Raw genomic sequence first — 21442 nt, 5'->3', positions numbered from 1 at the left:
TATAATTGTCAAGGCCGTAAAATATTTATAGGTTTAAAAAGAATTGCATTCTTGAATTCCTAGTCATCATGTATAAGAAATCACTTCAATCACAATCTAAGCAAAAACACGACAAATATCTCACTGAGAATTCTCCGAGGAATGCGTACAAAAAAACATAGTGGCATGATATGTATTCACTAGGAAAATTAAAATTCCGATTTGGTTTGACCCTAAATTTTTCGTTCAGTTATTTTATAATGCTTGGGAAGGTAGCTTGGCTTAAAATAATTCTTGAACGCAAAAATTACAGATTAGTTATCACTTGAACAGTTCAGCTTTAATCGTATAATATAGCTGAAAAACTTAATCAGTTACCCTTTTTTTTAATAAATAACGAAACTTTTTAGTGAAGCCGTCGGAAACTATACAGTTAGCAACGCTTGTCTTCTTTAGCTTATCCCCCCCTCAACTCACGAATTTTTTTGGTCACATAAATTCGTGAGCCATTTTTCGACCAGTTCCAAATTTTCAAGAACTTCCCAATGTTATCAGTATATGTTTTACTATGGATGTCCGAAATCTGGTTGATGTTCACCGGTTGAATGTCCGAAATTCCCTTTTCTCTGCTTGGATTCAATTAGCTTTGTGAATCAGCTTTTTCAGTCTTATCCAAGCTTCGATGGTAAAAGTTAAAGGTAGGTTAGGTTAGATTGGGTTAGATTAGGTTATAAATCTCCGAAATCGGTTAAAAACCTAACCCAACCTGTCACAATCAAACTTGCATAAAACTGAAAGGGTTGACTGGCAATGTTGACTAAATCCAAGGTGAGAAAAATCAAAAATAATAAATATGTTTTTTACAACTTTTTCCAAAATGAGCTAAAAATTGAAAATAGTCTTTTCTCACGAATCTTTGAATATCAGAGGCAACGGTACATCGTTGCTTATAGCAGGCCATATGGCTCCAATGCTTTATTTTTTAATTTCATTATTACTATTATTATTATTAATCAGTTTTAATATATTAATGTTATTATTGTTAAAGTTTTTCCCACAGCCACTTCATACGGAAGGGGTCGTCGCATAACTTCAAATGGGGCTCTTTCGATTGGAAATCGAGAGTTATAGTGTCCTTCTTAAGTCAAAAGTGATCGGATGGTAACTAACCCCCCCCCCCCAAGGCCCTTTCCCCAAAGGCATACAATCAAATTAAACTTGTGTAGTAACTTTTGTTCGTTTCAAGCTTGACTTGCATATCCCCAGGGGAAGTAAATATTCACTATAATGCTGGAGCCAATTTTCCTAAATCATGTGAAAGATGAGCCATATAGTACTATACAGTTAAAGATATACTAAAGAAAATCGAAACATTTCTGTGGAGGCTTGAGTTATGCAAACTTATCTTAGTTTCGACAAATTTTTTAAACAGCTAAATTTCAGTTCGGGGGGGGGGGGAAATAGTCTTTGAAAATAGTCTTTTCTCAAGAATCTTTGAATATCAGAGGCGACGGTACATCGTTGCTTTTAGCAGGCAATATGGCTCCAATGCTTTATTTTTTTATTTTATTATTACTATTATTATTCAGTTTTAATATATTAGTTTTATCATTGTTAAAGTTTTTCCCACATGCACTTCATACGGAAGGGCTCGTCGCATAACTTCAAATGGGACTCTTTCGATTGGAAATCGAGAGTTATAGTGTCCTTCTTAAGTCAAAAGTGATCGGATGGTAACTAACCCCCCCCCCCCAAGGCCCTTTCCCCAAAGGCATACAATCAAACTAAACTTGTGTAGTAACTTTTGTTCGTTTCAAGCTTGACTTGCATATCCCCAGGGGAAGTAAATATTCACTATAATGCTGGAGCCAATTTTCCTAAATCATGTGAAAGATGAGCCATATAGTACTATACAGTTAAAGATATACTAAAGAAAATCGAAACATTTCTGTGGAGGCTTGAGTTATGCAAACTTATCTTAGTTTCGACAAATTTTTTAAACAGCTAAATTTCAGTTCGGGGGGGGGGCAACTGGGCCTGAGAGAACCGAGGTCTGAGAAGGGCAGTTGCCGACTACCCAATGGCAAATTACGCCCATGTTCCCAAAAACTCCCAGATCTTAATAAAATATGTTCTACTTTAAAAGAAGTATCTTAGCCATCTACTCACTGACCTTAACCGTAGCAGTGTTTTAACGCCACCGCGGTTTTCCACCACCTTTTAATTCAGGTAGGTCAGAATAGACATAGACATAAGAACAGACACAGACACAGACAAAGACACAGATATAGACAAAAACTTAGACATAGACTAACCTAACCTACCTATTCTGACCCAACTAATCCTCTTGGTGATGCAAGATTTCCTGGGTGGCGGAAAACAGGCGGTGGCGGAAAACCGCGGTAGCGTTAAAATATCCAATCACCTTAACAGTTATTAACAGGCATGATCGTTCGATTAGTGAAAATCTCTAGAAATGTTTAAAAGAATCAAGCCATTTGAACCTAGGCGTGCAAAGATGAAAGAATGATAAGCTTGGTTGGGAATTTCGGGAGTGGATATCAAGGCCGTATCCAGTGAGGGGGGCTAGGGGGCTTGACCCTCCCGCCAAATGTTTGTCCGACCCGTAAAAAAAAATCAACAAAAATGAATGTAAACAAATTTATGATGCGTTTTAAACTTTTTCTATCCCCCTACCTCCCTCCAAAAAAATTCTTTTGTAGCCCCCTCCCCGAAAAAAAGATCTTGATACACCCCTGGTAGCAATAGTTGACTCATAGCAGTGTATCACTCCTGCTGATATTTTACGTAACTAATTTGAAAACAACTTTTAAAAAATAGATAAATAAGCGAAACCCAAAACAAACAGAAATTCTGAGAAATACCAAAGTATAACTCCAAACCACAAGAAAGTAAGAGGAATAATGCTGACGCCCTCCGTGCCTTCTTAAGCTGTTATTCTAAGGTCTTCCTGAAAAAAGTACTCATACTCTCTTTAGCCACTCTGAACGTACATGATGTGTTTTTATTTGGTCCAACAGATGTCTAAATATTCCCTGTAAGTTTTGACTTAATACATCAAAGATGGAGCTATATTTTCAGCACAAGTCCCCTTGTGTTAGCGAGTCTCGCATAATACGAAAACCAAATACAGGCAACTATCAATATATTTCCAGATGTGAAGGAATTACTCATCTTTGCCACTTCTGCCCCAACAGGATAGATACAGATTTGTTCTCAAGAATAACCGATCTTAGAACATTTGCAATAGAATGAATAACCAAGGATCTCTGTGGATAAGTCTCTTGTTACGGCTAGAACCCCTCAACACAGTAACCTTTTAAGGTGATGGTTGGATTTTTCTCATTATTTTAAGACAACAACAACATCCGGATTTAACTACGTGTTTGATAAAAAACAGAAAAATGTACCGAGAAAAATCTGACGTATACGCAAGGGGAGTCTTTAAAATCATCCCCTGTTCCCAAATGCAAAGCTTTTTTATGTCTTACATAATTCATTATGTGTTCAACATGAACTGTCTGCGTCCAACTTTTTCTTCAGCTTGTAACCCCCTCCCTCCCCCAAAAAATAGTTCCCGAATTTATCGGCTGGGAAGGGTGAGACTTGGAAATAATCCCCCCTTTCATCTAATAAGTTACAAAGCATATACTTCCTAAAGACAAGACAAATCCGTTTAATAGTATTATTTACAACCTCTGTAATGATGATGTGTTGCTAATTTCGGTTGTGCCGGGCTGGGGATTACTTATGCGGGAGAGCGTTCCCCCAGGGCTTCCAAAACTGATTGCCCACAAAATGTAAGTTTTTTGCAAGACATTATTCCTACAATTTCCCGATGAATGCAATCAGGAGGAATGAGGTTTGACTTATAAACGCATCACTCATTATTAAGCCCTCCAGAAGCTACAATTATCACATCATAATACCCAAAAATTAAAGCCTATGAATTTGCTTAATATTATGCAAAACAGATATCCGATTCATGAGCACACATGATCAATCAATGTAATTTCATGATAATTAGTACGTTCGTAGCAAAAGCATTTAAAGATCACGAACTACTAAATGCCTATAAGATTCAAGTTGCTAGCCGTGACCGATTCCCTCAAACGAAGAAAACTCGATCGTTTAGCAGTATTTCATGGTTGTTGCAGACATTAGAAAGGAGAAAATAGGTAACAGTGAAAAAGTACCATCCCTTTGAAGGAAATATATGAATAAAATATAATTAATACCATTTGATTCCTTATTTTGTACTATTTCGGAATGTCAAAACCGTTTTCCTGACAGCGAACCCTAACCCCTCACCCTGATGATACCAGATATGGCCGAAGGATATATAAAAACAAAAATAAGACAATGAAATTCTTGCTTTATAATATCCAGCAGTTTTTCTATTAACCAGATTATCATATTTCTTCCGATTGTTACCACTAAAGACATTTCAGATACTATTTTGATTAATTATGTACTTAATCATAGACCAAGATAGATCCTAGACTTCAGATAAACCGGCTCTTATAAAAGACCTAGAAGGAATTAATGGAGAAATATATTATTAGGACTATATATGGGACCATCAGAGAGGGGTAAATTGTCAAGGTAACGACTATTATGCTGAAAAAGAGCGTAAAATAAACAATCTATTGATGCTACTTTTATTTTATTCGGGTATTCAGAAGAGAGGTACTCCTTCAGAAGAATGGTATTTCCTTCGGGTATTTCCTACAGAAGACTGGTACTTCTAGATCGCTACCACAAAATAAAATAAGTTGTTTCACATAGAAATAAGGTACAAAGACCAGATTTAAAGTATCAGACATTAAAATACGGATTTTTTTTTGTAGCCCGGGATTCTTTTTTTTTTTCCGCGATTTCACTTTGGTTGCATTAATGAAGTTTTTAGGGCAAAAATACATTTGTTGTCACGTTGAACCGTAAAAATAAATAAGCAAAGGAATTAATACAATTTAAAAAACATTTTTGTCCTCAAAACTTCAAAACATTAACAATTTGTTAACTCCTGAAGACAGCTAGCTTACACCTTCAAAGGTAAACTACATATTCTTGGATTGTTTGAGGCCATGTGTTTTTAGCTTATTTTTTCGCCAATTTTTCGTCCACATTATTTATTTTAAATATAGCATCCACTACTACTACAAACTGCTCTTACAACCAAGGCCTTATTAAGGGGGAAAGGGGTTCGACCCCCCCCCCCCCAAAAAAAATTGATTCACTCGTAAAAACGTAACAAAAATGAACGTAAACAAATTTTTTATGTTTTTTTAGTTTTTTGTGTAAAGCCATCCCCCTCAAAAAAAAAAACTTGTGTAAAACATCCCCCGAAAAAAAATCCTGGTTACGGCCCTGGTTATAGCAAGCGGACGTCTTTCATTAAACACATAATTCCAATTTTTCGTAATTTTCGAAGGCATAATGTAAGCTTCCACTTAAACAATTTAAACAATCCAGTTTTTTTTTTTTCCTAAATCACAACACATCAAGAACAAATACTCTCATTTTACAGTAGGATTGATAGCCCTCGGATTGAATTTTGCATTTGCTTTAGCTTTCTAAGTCACTATTACAGTTTTAATGTCGTAAGAAAATTTGATTCGATTTCTGTTAGTTTATTATTCACTGATGGTACATGTCTAAAGGTCGGAGAGCATAATAAAATATAGTCTACATAGTGTGACATCCAGACAGCTGGAAGCGTATATATACTCAAAGGGAGGGAGAGCTTTGAGCCCGGGTTTAAAATTTTCCAGTTTCCCAAGAATTTGTTCTTGACGTTCTTTCAAAAGTTTAAAAAATCATCTATTCCTGTGTTTCTTCAAACGACCCCCCCCCCTCTTTCCTGAAATAAGAGTTTTAAATGGCGCCCAACAAGCGGAATTCTACTGCATTTTCAAACAAAATCTGGTTACTTTAGTCTTTATGAGCTACACGGTCAAGAACAATTGTTTTTATGAGGTGATTTTTGGAGAGAATATACCAGCCACTTTCTGATCAGGCTACAGACCTATACAATTAAACCATAGCCAAAGCATTTTTAAATGTTCAAGTGCTATATATTTTACATTTTTTGTTAGTGTGTTATGGCTCTGACTTCCAATACCTGTTTATCTATGTGACTGGATACGTAAGATGATAGAAATGAGTGTAGAGATAAAATTACCTTAGAACCAGTACCTTACCTTACCTTAGAATCAGTGTAGAGATAAGATTACCTTACCTTAGAACAATAGGATTTGATTTGCCGTCCCCTGGGTCTTTGTGTTCTAAAATGGGGGATATTTCGTTGTTATTTTCAGACCCGTTTTTATTCTGTGGACTAGTTAGTCCTTTGTTAGACTGTGATGCAGCTGATGCACCTGTGGTTGTGTTGCGTCTCTGAGATAAGATTGACCGAAGTTGAGCGACATAGCTAGAATGGAAATTAATTTTGGTTGAAAAATATAAAACATTAACAAGTTTAAAAATCAAATTACTCTAGAAGGTGAGTCTTAACTACTAAAATATATTACCAAATTGTCATATTAAATCCAAAAGCAATGTAATTTCGTGATTTACCATCAACTGTCTAATCCCAATAGCCCTTTTTAAATGGTTTTCGTTGATTCTCCAATACCAATGGACATCCCCAGACTGAACTTTATGTCTTCATACCCTGACGTTACCTTCCATCTCGCGAAAGTTCTTACGGAACATATCAGAACGCACCAAAAATCTATATTTTCAGCGCCGATTTTACTTTTAGATAAACAATCCCTAGAAAAGGCTACCCCCCATTATGACAAGTCTTTATGTAGTTATGAGTATAAACATGACTAGAAACACATTCGAGATAATGTTTCCAGGCTCCGACTTTTGGTTAGATACAACAGTATCTAGACCCAACATTTAAGATACAACAGAATTAGAATACTTCTTCCAAAGATAGGTGGAAACGAATCCACACCTTAGGAAGGGGGAGGCGGGAATAGGACGATTGTTCCTACAAAAGCGAGGGAGCAATTACCAACAGGAAAACAGGTTAAGATTTTACCGCCTTTTCAGAGGGAAGGGGCTATTTCCAACGCATTTGAGAAGAAGGAAAATCCATCTTCGAAGCAATCAGGCGTGACTTCCAAAACACTTGGTATACTTCTATATTTACGCAACAATATTAGGTTTAGGCTAAATTAAACATTGGTTATGCTTGTTTTATACCCAGTGACAAATAAACATCGCTGCAAAACTCAAGAGGGAGGCGGGGTCGTGAAGAATTCCGAACTCAGATTCACAGAATCTCTCCCTGATCTTATCCAAAAATAATTTGAACTGTCAATTTTCCGTAGTGAACGATTAACCTGTAAGTCTCGTGATCAGCAAGACAAATTACAACAATAAATAGAACCCATAAGGGGAAACGGACAAAAAGTTCAACCTTCATATAAGCAAAAATAAACCTTATAATTTTATAATTCAAATTACAATCTTTTGAAAAGTAACCTACACTATTTTTTTTGCATGAAAAGCATGCAGGAAGTTATTTCTGTTGAGGATAGTCACACCCAACAGCCAAGCAAGAGCTCAAGATCTGTCCCTTAAATTGGCTCCAGCCACAAGTTTACTGGTGATAGTTTACTGGTGATAATTTGGGGGCAAATCATCCCATTGATTACCAAGCAATTTTTTTCCAAAATTTTTTTCGGACACTTCTTAAAAAATAGGACAGGGGCCCAAGCCGCCAAGGCATCTTTCGTTCTCCTTTAAATTTTGTCCTTGGCTCAACTCAAAATTAACTAAACTACCGTACTAAAGTTTCAAGTTACGCAAAACTTGAAAAATTGCATTTGGATGGCTTCTTTACTTCCGCAAATTGTAAGATTTCTCAGTACGCCGCACACTAGTAAAATATAGAGAAAAATAAAGGGAGAAAGGAGAAATCAGGAAAATAAATAAGCTAGTGATTGAGATAGCTCACCTCTAATAGAATGCATAACAAATATAGAGTTTTTTTTAATATGTAAGGGCTATTTTTTAGTTAGAGCTAAGTTACTTCCTCAGTATAGAAGAGCGTTGCCCCGAACTTTCGCGAAATACGACCCCCTCTTAAAAATAACTTCAAGTTTCGTAAGTGAACACAACCAAGCTCTTAAGACAATCTCAGAGTTTCCTTGACAAATTTGGCCTTCCTCGCTACTGCTAGTAAGGCTAACAAGTTTAAATACTTTTAGCTCATTGATTCTCTTTTCCAGGTCTTGAGCGTGTTGTCCCGCATACTGGAAATCCTCAGTAGGCTACTATTGCGACAATATAGTCGTAATATGGCCTCTATATATTTTATTTTCGCCCACCTCGTATAGAAAGTTTGGAGAGGGCTCATTCAATTTGAAATATAGTCTTAGTGCCGTTCGTAAGAGTCAAAGGTGATTGTATTGATGTAAGATTCTTGAAAAAAAACTTTTTTTTCATCTTTTTTATGTATCGCGACACCACGACATCGTGTTACATTCCTAGCAAATCGCTCTTCATTGGGTTCTCAGTTTTTCAAACAAAGGTGGCAATTTCTATTCTTATTTTGGAAAATACACCCTGCTTTTCACACGGGTCGGAGACTCCGCTGGAATTTCCAAGAAAATTTTTCTTTTTTTGCGAAGGGAACTTTTGGGAGAAGGGGACGGACTTTTACTCAGGATGTCATATTAAGTAAACACTACAATTTTTTTTAATTTCTGTTTTCCGTCAGGGTCTTTGGCTTGTTTCCGGTTTAGCCGATTCTTGTTTGAAATTTTCTATCCAAACATTAGCTCAGGGTTTAAGTTAGGCTATATCTTCCGTCTGAAAAATAAGCGATTTTGTGACAAGCCTTTACCTGTAACTTGCATCAAAAGGACAAAAAGACCGGCGGGAGAGGCTACCCATCCTCCCCCCAAAAATTATCTGACTCGCAAAAGACTAACAAAAATGCATATGAACAAATTTTTGATGCGTTTTGTTCAAAAAAATATCCCCCCCCCCTTTATCCATTGACCAATCAAAAACTATGATATTGATTATATACTTTTTCGTATGGAAGGAAACAAACTTGCTATAAAAAAAAGAAAAAAAAAGAGGGAATTCTCCTTTTTTCCAACGATTTTCAACAAATTTTCAACGTATTTTCAATATTAAAAACTGTAAACCAAATTTCAAAGTTATAATTAAATAGATGAATATGATTGAAACTCAGCTACAGAGGAATAGGAAAAACGCAATTTTTCGTTCATGCACTAAAACAGCAGAAGAGCAGAACAATAATAACAAAAACTCGAACAAGGGAGAAAAAACCTTTAAGTTCTTCTCCGTTTAGGGTTACATTATCATAGTAGATCAAAGGACTAAAATCTTTAGAGGAATAGTTTTGAATAGTAAATCTTTAGCGGATTAATTAAAAAAAAAAATTCAGAGAACATTAAGAGCCATATTGAAACCTAAAACGAGCAGAAATAAAATCATATAATAATTCACACTTAGATGAAGATAAATCTCAAAGAATGGAAAAACCACGACTAGAGATATTTAAAAAATGGTTTAAAGAAAAATTTTATTCGGATCAATTAAAAACAGTATTTTCCAAAAAACAGTTTTCAGAGAAAATTAAACAGCGACAGGCTAATAGAATCTAGAACGCCCAGAAATAAAGTCATACAAATATTCAAAATTAAAATGAACGTAAATATATATCTATGAAAAAATAAATAAAAGCAAATTTTCTTTGGGCTCCTCTAGGAAATCAAAAAGAAAGTAGACAAAATTTTAAACGAAAAGTAGAGAGAGATATTAAACGTTTAAAATGAGAAAAATTTCGAACCCCCATAAGAAGTTAGTACCTTCACAAACTATTATGAACGAAGAAATTGATTCTAGAACAAACACAGTTTACTATGAATAATCAATCCCAATTGAAAACAAACACAGAATCAAATATATGAGTAGAGTCCCCCATTACCTCTTCATAACCAAAAGGCTTGGGTGCTATTTCCTCTCTAGCGACAACCAGATAGGTTTGGTTCAAAAGGAAAAAAAGTTTTATGACATATTTTCTTTAACAATCAATTTAGTCTTACTATTTCATTACTAAGCTAACTTCTGTTAATACTCCTTTTTGTCAATCATTTTTATCATATACTTTGTTTGTTCTAAGCCCTGGGACAAAACTATTTAGTTTTTAGAAAAATGCTAACGACGTTTTAACTTTCAGAGAAAAGAACTTTTATTTCTGATACAGACGTTAAAATTAGGAAGTTAAAATTAATTAAATTAGGAAGTTATATTCATACACATTTTATGAGAGAGTCCAATGTAATTCGTCGTCCGCTTGCTATTTACCTACGTTTACCTACGACTTTAAGAAACATGGATAATTTTCGTGAATTTCGGCGAGAATTAAAGCTATTTTGCCTTAATATTTATGGTTTTGATAGTTGAATGGACCTCAAGTGGAGCCAACATGTTAGTTTTGTTTTAAGCGATACTGGTGATTTTAGTTTCTTTTTGTTTTGTCTTTTTTGAAGTGTAATCCCGTGTCGATCGAAATGCAGGGTAATTGAATTTTTTTCTTTTTTTTCTGTTCTTTTCCTTTTTTCCTCTCCTTTTTCGTATTGTTTTTATTTGTGTATTGGGGTTGTAAGCCCAAACAAACTTTGCTTCGGGTCATTTGCTTGATTTTTTTGGTTTATTTATATCAGTAAAACCATCTTTCTCTTTCTCTCTCTCTCTCTTAAAGACATGAGTTAATTTATAGTTTCTTTTAAGTTTTAATATCTCTCATTGCTTTTTGTTGAAAGACTGTATTTTAGTTTGGATTCATAATCATTAACTTCAGTTCAGTTCACTCGAGTTTATTGACATACTTTTATTAGTTATTGATAGTAGTAACCTTTATAATGACCCTTAAATTAGTAGGAGTAGTCATGGCCCCAACAAGAGCCCTAAAATCCAGAAACATTACCAGTAGCTTTACAACCTACCTCGTCATCTTCTCCCCCTTTACACCAACCACTTATAGCCGCTTCTCCAGGACAATCATCTATGTTGCCACAAAATTCCAAACCTTGTAACATGCAAATAATCAAACAGTTCGTGGTAACGAACTATAATTAAGGAGCGACCCGGCTCAATTGTAACCGAAATTCTAAAAAACGGTCTTTTGATACCAATAGATATATCAAAAGAATCGTATTTGTATCCTGATTTTAAATATATAAGTTTCATCAAGTTTAGTCCGACCCAACAAGTTAAGAGCCTGAGAAAACTTGTTTAATTTTAGGAAATAAGAGGAAACATCCCCTAAAAGTCATATAATTTTCACGAGACTCACACCATCAGATTCAGCGTATCAGAAAACCGTACTGTACAAGTTTTAATCTCCTATCCACAAAAATGTGAAATTTTGTATTTTTGCCAGAAGACAGATCATGTATGTGTGTTTATTTGCTTTTTTCGCTAGTTTTTTTCCCAGGAGTGATCGTATCGACCCAGTGGCCCTAAAATGTCGCGAAAGGGCTCATTCGAACGGAAATTTAAAGTTCTAGCGTCCTTTTTAAGTGACGAAAAAAAATTGGAGGGTACCTCGGCCCCCTCCCACGCTCATTTTTTCCCAAAGTCACCGGACCAAATTTTGAGATAGCCATTTTGTTCAACATAGTCAAAAAAACCTAATAACTATGACTTTGGGGACAACGTAATCCCCAACAGCCCTCGGGGGAGGGGCTGCAAGTTACAAACTTTGACCATTGTTTACATATAGGAATGGTTATTGGGAAGTGTACAGACGTTTCCAGGAGGACTTTTTACGATAGGATGGGGGGTCGGGGCGGGGGGATCTACATGGGAGGATCTTTCCAAGGTGGAATTTAACACGAAGGGAGGGGCAGGATTTTCTAGCATTATTAAAAAAAGACAATGAGAAAACAAATAAAAAAAAGTATTTTTTCAATTGTTTTCATTAAAAATGACTATTTTTTATATATTAAACAAAAAAAACATTTTTTTTTTAAATGAAAGTAAGGAGCGACATTAAACTTAAAACGAACAGAAATTACTCCGTATTTGAAAGGGGCTTTTCCTCCTCAACGCCCCGCTCTTTACGCTAAAGTTTGACTCTTTTTCTTAACTTTACATTTTAAAACAGTAAAAACTTTAGCGTAAACAGCGGGGCGTTCGCAAAAGATTCAGACCCCTAGTGATTTCTTGAGCACTGTACTGCTTCTTCCAAAAATTCTTGAACTAAATCCCTGATAAGGAGCTCTTCAAGGTTTATTTTACATATCAATATAAAGTCAATAGTTTTTACGCGCTATTACAAAAAAAAAAATTGGTCCGCCCCCAAGGACCTTCTGAGCATTGGAAACACCCTTGAAAAATTAAACAAAAGACTTCAAAATTTGCTAAAAAGTGAGAACTTTTGAAAAATCAGGCCCTCTCGGTAAAAAACCTGGTAAATCCTGTTAAAAAAAATTTATGTAACAATAATTTACATGATTTTGTAACAGCTTCCATACCTAATTTTCTCTTCAATGGGCTATTAGTACTGCCAAATAAAATACAGGTAATTTGTTTGAAGAGCAAAAGAGAGAAAAAAGAAAAGGCAACTGACCTTAGATTGGCAGCAAGGCTTTGGCAATCATGATGACCAAACGCTTTCCTCCTTAGTTTATCCTCCAGGCGACTTTCCACATCAGAGTCATATCCAGATAAAACACTGAACCCTTTCGTTTCCACAGAATTTACACTGCTCAAAGGGATACATCCAGCTCCCACTTTACTCCCAGGTCTCAATTTTTTAAAAATAGAGGGCTCAGATGTTGACCTGGAAGTAACACTTGTAACATCTTTCACTTTGACCTTCTTTGAACCTTTTCCGTCAAAAAATTTGAACTTCGACTTTGGTTTGGGACTTGGCGGACAAGATACATCATCACTAACATTCTCTGAACGAACAGTCACAGGATTTGCAATGGAAAATGGTTGCGAATTTCTTGTCAGTTTATCCCGCGACCTTGAATCATGACTTGATTCCCGCGATCGTTCATCTTGACTACTATTCGAGCCAAACTCACGTAAAAATGCATAAAAATTATCTCTTTCACTTCCAGTTGTTAACATATCAATAGAACCATGACTTCCATACTCTCTTCGAAAATTAAGCCTTGGAGATGATTCTTTCTCAGTCACCGGAGAGGCAATGTTAAACCCAGTACCCGTCCTAGAGCGCACCATCACTGGTGGTCTTTCTTCGTCGCTGTCACTTAATTTCCCATTTGTTCTTCCATCAATTCCTCTTCTCGTTGGGTGTCTTTCTGAAGCTCTTCCTTCTCGACTGCCAAATTTTAAAGATCTAACATGCCGACCTGGCGAGTCACGAGGAGGGCTAAATCCCGGATAATATTGTTGGGCACCCATTTTTCGAGGTGTTGCACTTGTACCTCGACTACTCGGAGTCCCTGGGTCAATCGAAGCAGCCATTATTGGCTGTAAAATTTCAGGTCACTCAAATTCGACTATCAAAGATATGAAGACAATGTTCCCGGGGCATTTTTAAATCCTATAAAAAAGAACGACACGAATTAGCAGTACACAGGAGAAAGAATAATGATAAATGGAGAGAGAGAGATTTTTATAGGAGTACGTAACCAAGATATTGACTATCTCTTATCCCTTTTATTACATATGCACGACCTACAATAATATTTACCGTATGGAAAAGCAACGGAACCATAGACAAAAATAAAGAGAAACAAAATACAAATCTCAAAATACCACAACAGAGGGGGGGGGGAGAACAAGATTTTATCTAGACGTGAGACGGTCAAAAGACAGAACTGGAATTGAAGAAAAAAAATTGACAATTTTTGTACGACTATAAACACTAAGTTATAGAAATACAATGTCAACGACTATTTTCCTAGAAGGAAAAAAAGCAAAAATTGAACAAAACGACGAAATTACAGAAAAGTTAGACTCTTTCTCTCAATTCTACTTTATTAAACAGTAAAAAACTTTAGTGTAAAGAGCGGGGCGTTGAGAAGGGAGCAGCCCCTTTCATACACGGAGTAATTTCTGTTCGTTTTAAGTTTTAATGTGGCTCCTTACTTTCAGTTAAAAAAAACTAGTCTTTTTTTATTTAATTTCTGAACGTTTTTGAATTAATGCATGTTTGATTTTGGCTCTCCGCACATAAAATTATTAAAATGAAATTTGCATATTAATTTTTTTTCGGCTAAATGGCTTTCTCTTAGTTTTGATCAGACGATTTTGAGAAAAAGGGGTGGAGAAGGAGGTCTAATTGCCCTCCAATTTTTGGTTTACTTGAAAAGGCAACTAGAAAATACTTCATCGTAAACAACGAGGTATTTAGGAGGAGATGAAACCCTCATATACGTAACAATCTCTGTTCGTTTTAAGTTTTGATGATGCTCCTTACTTTTAGTTGAAAAAACTTTTTCATATTTATTTTTTCATTGTTTTTTTATAATAATGCTAGAAAATCCTGTACCTTCTCCATTGAATTTCTCTTCCCCCATGACACATTCCTCCAAAGAAAGATCCTCCCACATAGCCCCCTCCCCTCAACCCCCCCCCCCCCAACCCAACCCAAAATGGTCCCCCTGAAAAACGTTTGTACACTTCCCAATAACCATTACTTTATATAAACACTGGTCAAAGTTTGTAACTTGCAGCCCCTCCCCTGGGGACTGTGGGGGAGTAAGTCATCCCAAAGACATATTTATTACGGTTGTCGACTATGCTGAACAAAATGGCTATCTCGAAATTAAGATCCGTTGACTTTGGGGAAAAACGAGCTTGGGAGGGGCCTGATTGCCCTCCAATTTTTTGGTCACTTAAAAAGGGCACTAGAACTTTTAATCTCCGTTAGAATGAGCCCTCTTGTGGCATTCTAGGACCACTCGGTCGATAAGATGACCCCTGAAAAAAAAATTAAATAAATAAACACGCACCCGTGATCGGTCTTCTGGCAAAAAATACGAAATTCCACATTTTTGTAAATAGGAGCTTGAAACTTTTACAGTATGGTTCTCTGATGCGCTGAATGCGATGGTGTGATTTTCGTTAAGATTCTGTGACTTTTAGGGGGTGTTTCCCCCTATTTTCCAAAATAAGGCACATTTTCTCAGGCCCGTAACTTTTGATGAAAAAGACTAAATTTGATGAAACTTAAATATTTAAAATCAGCATAAAAATCAAATTCTTCTGATGTATATTTTAGTATCAAAAATCCGTTTTTTAGAGTTTCGTTTACAATTGAGCCGGATCGCTCCTTACTACAGGTCGTTACCACGAACTGTTTGATTTCACCGAGCAAATTCATTTGATACTTCAATTACGAAATTTTTAATTTTCACAAAAACAAGTTTGAGGGGGGTGTCAGCAGACATCCATTTTGGGAGAGGTGTCTGAAACATCAATAATTGTACTGTTGCACCTATCTTCTAATCCTTCAGATCAAAATGAAGAGCGAGAGATTTAGCTCCTGATCTCCCTTCATTTGAAGTGGCATATTTGGACAAAGCGTTTAACATATATGTTAAAGGTGTGACATGAGCCTACAGCTCCCATCTTATCTCAAATTTTTGAGTTTACAATAGAATATTACATTCACGTTTATTTCTAAAGAGGGGAGAGGGGTTAGGGTCCCTCAAGAACAATATTTGCCCGAGGAACTTTCCACCTCCTCGCTGCTGAAAAACTGAAAAATTTTGATATGAAAGTTAACTTTTGGTATGTTATTTTTGGAAGAACCCCTCGGACTTTCTTTTTTTTTAAGGAAGAATAGTTTCTCCAAGCGCAATAACAAGGAGTCAATGGTTTTAGAAAGAAAAGACAGAAAGCACAAACGGATTTACTTTTATTTTTCTTCTGGCTTTCTTTCGTTAGGAAATAAAAGATAATAACTAGACGAACCACCTTTTACGTCATTTTATATTGAATAACACAAATTCGATCCAAGTTAACCAAAATGTCAGATGAACATAAATGTTAAGAAAATCATCCTATTTGAAGTATCAGAAAGCTTCGCAGAATATGACAGTCTCCATGCCATATTTCTAAGCGATTGTGCGTTTTTCTTTCTGAAGGGCATTACTGGCAGTCTATAACTTATTTTTTTAGATACAACCGATAAACAAGGAAAAATAAAGTCAAAAACTAAAGTTAATATTTTCACATGAAGGTAGAGCATCGTTAAAACTTAAAATGTAAAGAAATTATTCCTATAATATATTCATTTCTGAAACAACTTAATTAAAAATGACTGGTGGACGCGGTTGAGTCAGCAAATATTTGTTTCTACAAATTTGCGGTTTGCTACGAAATGCTTTGCTGTAAGTTTCGAGGATATAAAATAAAAAACATTTCATATTTAAAAAAACGTATAAAAAATGCAGTACCATCATATGAAGCAGAGGAGTCGTTCACAGGTATCACTTATGAAGAGATTCGCAATTGTTATTTTTCTGATTAATTGAATTTCATGCTAGAAAATGATCTACAATTTTCTGCAAGAAATCTTGTTAAAGAAGTTAATGCATATTTAGAAGCATTTCTCTACATTCTAAGTTTTAACATATCTTCATGTGAAAGACAGTTAACAGGAATGGTTAGTAATAATTAAGACGATAAAACGCGTCTAATGTTTCTCGGCAAGTAATTCCCTTCAGCGGAAAATTCACCCTGGATAATTTGTGATGTTCATTAGAATAGAAGTTGAATTTTCTACTCACCTGCTTGAACCAGAGGCAATGCCAGAGCAATGCCTACAGTAAAGAGCAATAGGGGTTTAGAGTAACATTAGACCCAAAATAAGTGGAAGGGGCTGCCCCTTCCTCGTCCCCATCTCACCTTGATGGTCGCAGAAACTTTGGAGGATACTCATTCGATCGAAAATTGAGATTAGTCCTTTTCTAATTCGAAAGTGACTGTTGACCAACCAATCCCTGTCCTAGAACAGTTTTGATATCTGGAAAGTGATCAGACATCCATGATCTTTCTTTGGTATTAAATAAAAAGAAACAAGTTTTTTTAAGTAAAAGTAAGGAGCAACGTTAAAACTAAAAAAGAAGAGAAATTATTCAGAATAATTTCTGTTCGTTTTCAGTTTTAATGTTGCTCCTTACTTTCAGTTTTAAAAACTTGTTTTTTTTAATTTCTTATCATTTTTTTTCAAATAATGCCGGTATATCTGACCCACTCTCCACGAAACATTTCCTTCCCTTACGGGAAACTACTCCGTAGCAATTTCCTCCTGCGTAAAATACCCCTTCTCCCCCCTGTAAAATTTCCTCCGAAAAATTCCATCCTCACTGATCATCCTCCTTCCCCGTAAAAATTTCTTCTGAACGATTCAACCTGAAAAGTTTTCCTTGGCATACTTTAATTTCAAAAAGACTAATTTCTAATCATTTTCTCGACCATTCCGGAAATCCTGTCTTCCGCGGATTTTTTTTTCCGGAAATCCAAACACAGTGAAAATGATCCCCGGATAAATCCCAGGAACATCTCCAAATGCAAAATTGAGTTGACAAAGAGAGAGTAACGGATATAAAAAGAATTTCGAACATCGATTCTGTTAAATCGTCCCAGTGTAAAATTTACCCTGGAAAATGCACTCCCTGCGGAAAATCCCCCGCAGAAAATTCACCCCCACTCGCAATAAATGTCTATATACTTATTAAAAACAAATACTTTATGCAAACAAAGGGGAAATTTCATGACTCACAGACCTTCCTCCAGGGGCTGTGGGGGGAGGGCGGTCATGTTATCCGCAAAGGCATAATTACTCGGCCTTTCAACTCTGTTGAACAAAATGGCTATCTCAAAATTTTGATCGAACGACAATGAGGAAAAAAGGGGGATCGGATGGGGGTTATTTGCCCTCCAATCTTTTTGGTCGCTGAAAAAGGGTATTAGAACTTTTAATTTCCATTCGAAATAGTCCTTTCCCGATATTCTAGGACTATTGGTTCAATGCGATCACCCCTGTGAAAAACAAAACAAATAAAACTCAAATAAACACACATCCATGATCTTAGTTCAGGCAAAAAACACAAAATTCCAGATTTTTGCATATGGGAGTTTGAGACTTCTGCGATAGGGTTCTGAGATACACTGAATTTGATCACGTGATTTTCTTTAATATTTCTTAACTTTTAAGAGGGTTTCCTCCCTTTTTCAAAATCAGGCAAATTTTCTAAGGCTCATGGCTTTTGGTGAGTAACACTAAACTTAATGAATCTTATATGTTTTGAATCAGCATAATTAGACGATTCTTTTGATAAATCTATCAATATTTAAATTCCGTTTTTTTCGGTTAACATTTTATTAGTTTCGGATACTATTGAACGACGCCGCTCCTTACTTTAGAGCTCGTTACCATGAATTGCTTGTAAAAATACACAATACCAAAAAGGTGTAGACGAGAACTTTAAGCCACTACAGTAGGGTTCTTTGATTGTTTTATTGTTAGGGCATTTTAATGCAAAAACATCCTACCTCTAGTTGAGCCTTCAAGTAAATACAAAATTAGTCCCAAGAAAGGGAAGGAGGAAGAAAGGATATTTAATCCCTCTTGATCTCTGGGATTATTTCTAGTCTAAGCTGTTAAGATGAAAGTAAAGAGTAGCATTAAATCCCAAAATGTGTAGCATCTATTCTGTTTAGGAGGTGACTGCCACTTCCTCATCCCCACCCCCACCTCATGGTCCCAGAAACTTTGGATGATGCACATTCGATCAGAAAATGATAGTTCTAGTTCTAGAACACACTAAATAAGTGAAATTGTATATATGAAGTCATTATATATAATTATATGAAACCATAAGTACCCAATGTTCCTTCTCGTAAGAGTCTAAAGTCATGTGTGTCTATTGACGCACTATTTTATTGTGGGAAACAACCAATTATCCTGGAAAAATATAATTGCCTGTTTATCAGTCTTTGGCAAATCCCAAATCTTCATTTCAAAATCCATGTTCAGACACTATCTTCTATCCCTAAGCGTAGCAAACTAAATTGAGTTTTGTCTTTGTGGCTTTGAAACCGGATTTTCTCAGCAAAATTCATGAGTGTGTTCTGAATTGAATTGGATCAATGGAATAATGAGCAAGTACCAAATACTAAATTAAAATGTACCTGCATCGTAGTTTGTTTCACGAAAGAGCCTACATGTTTAAATCATTTTTAAATAATAATAATATATATATATATATATATATATATATATATATATATATATATATATATATATATATATATATATATATATGTGTATATATATATATATATATATATATATATATGTATATGTATATATATATATATATATATATATGTATACATAACATTAACAAAATACATACACACATATATATATACATATAATATATACATACACATTAACAAAGAAATACGGAGTCTAAAGAGATGATACACAAGGAGAAAACATAGGCTAATGTTCAGGGCCATATCCGAGACCAGAAGGGTTGGGGGGGTTGCCAGAAAACGCACTTTGTAATAACAAGAATTTCATTTGGTACTTGTCTTTGTCTGTTCAACGGAATGCAAGAATTATGCTGTGTAAGAACAGAAACCGTTCCCCGTCCTGGATTGGTTATGATTTGGTTATTTTTAGTGAAGAAACTATGGACAGCGGGATGAGGTCTGTATTCTGATTGGTTAAACTGTTAGTTGATCAAAATACAAACGTCGCCCCGCAGCCCGCGGGGCTCATGGGCTAATAGGCTTCGTTAAGCAAAATTGGGCGTTTATTTTGTTCAGATACGGCAGGCTAGTTTATACTCGAAAATGAAAGGGAACCATCTTGGATATTAACATGAATGGATGCGTGAGTTTTTTACTTATCTGTCGACTTCCTACTATACAGAAATTACCAGTGATAACTGGAATTAGTATTTAAAATATAATTTCATTCATATTGTAAAACCCCTAACATTTCCCTCAACTTCAAAATCCTGCCCACTTTACACATTTTAGTTTGTTGAAGGGGAATTTTAAAACGCTAAAAAATGGATGCGCTTTAAAATTTGCATTTCTAAGTGTTACAGTATAGAAATTATGCTGCTTCGTAGCATAGTTTCCAGTTTAGACATCTTATGACGAAACTAAAGCTTAACCGTGGCCTATGTTTTTATTAAATATTTAATATAAAAAGATGGATAGGGGTTAGGTTATGTACTAAATATAATGCGTTCTGCATGGCCTGCTTTCCGCAATTCTCTGTCGTAGTTTCCATAATTTTGTTTTTCAAGTATTATATTATCATCATATTTCGATATATTTCATTAGGTTTAGACTAACTTCACTTATTGGGTGTATTCCGTTTAATAGACAAGTATCTTCATTTTTTTATTTTGTTTTATATATCCTAGGGCTACAGCCGGAACCACAAGAGGAGGGGGTGCACTATAAGAAAAGCAATCATGATATTTGGAAAAAGAATAAAATAAGGAATAGAATGATACTACTTTTTTTATTTAACATGCTTCCCTTAGAAGTGGTTAACCACTAAAATTGTGAAGAAAATACTGAGTTAGTAAATGTTGCAGGACTGAACTGCTTCGACATATCTTTCCAGAGGACATAAACCCAGTCTCACCTCCATAATTCTCAGAATTCCAAAAATCTATGCGGTTAGCTCGGTTTGAAATTACACAAAATTGTAGATACCTTAAATAGACATCATAGATGACCAACACAATGTTCAATGGTAGAATCTACGGATTCTCAATTTGCATTTTATACTTATAATGTATACCCAGATGCCACCACATTCATCTATCAAGAAAAGCTCTACTTGATTAAATTACATTTAAAACAATCCAAAACAAAACTTCCACACATACTGAGACACACTACATTCTACAAACAACAGCGATATTTACTCCGTTGTTTCAACACGAGACTGTCGCTGTCGGGTTTCGTTGTGGATTCACGCCGTGAACCAGTCCCAGGATGAAAGCAATTAAACGCGGATGTTAAATTCCTTCAGGGCGATTGAAGAATGTTTCCTTTCCCTCCATCCAGCCTAGCTATTCAAAATAAACCTATTATATATTTAATGAAAAAACGCAAAGAGCCCGATTATTTGCGCGACCAGATTTGCCTTCACCTTCAATGAAGCCAATAACATGATTAGCATACCTTACCATGCTTAGCAAAAAAAAATCTGTGCCAATAAATCTGTTTTCTGGATAATCAGTATTTAAATGAAACCATCTTTTAACTAGAAAATTAAAATTTAGCAACTCAAAGCCCAGAAGTCAAAATTGAATGTAAAAAGCTCAAACAGATACCTCAAGTGTGGGTTGTGTTAAAAATAGAAATGGTAGCAATCGTTAGGCACGATTAGAGACACAGAAGGAGTAGCAGTTGT

The 21442-nt window shown here is 35.5% G+C and overlaps 1 protein-coding gene across 1 annotated transcript in view; it reads right to left on the bottom strand.

Moving 5' to 3' along the window:
* Positions 1-20975, bottom strand: part of LOC136026600 (signal-induced proliferation-associated 1-like protein 2) — a gene marked incomplete in the record, with an annotated part of 213523 nt that extends 192548 nt beyond the window's left edge. Inside the window, 3 exon segments of the mRNA XM_065703317.1 lie at positions 6242-6433; positions 12632-13579; positions 20666-20975. Of these exon segments, the coding sequence (XP_065559389.1) occupies positions 6242-6433; positions 12632-13500 (1061 nt within the window).
* Positions 20976-21442: the final 467 nt, after the last annotated feature.

This window comes from Artemia franciscana, chromosome 4, assembly GCF_032884065.1.
Source record: "Artemia franciscana chromosome 4, ASM3288406v1, whole genome shotgun sequence".
Classification (NCBI taxonomy): domain Eukaryota; kingdom Metazoa; phylum Arthropoda; class Branchiopoda; order Anostraca; family Artemiidae; genus Artemia; species Artemia franciscana.
This window is presented reverse-complemented; position numbering and strand designations above follow the sequence as displayed.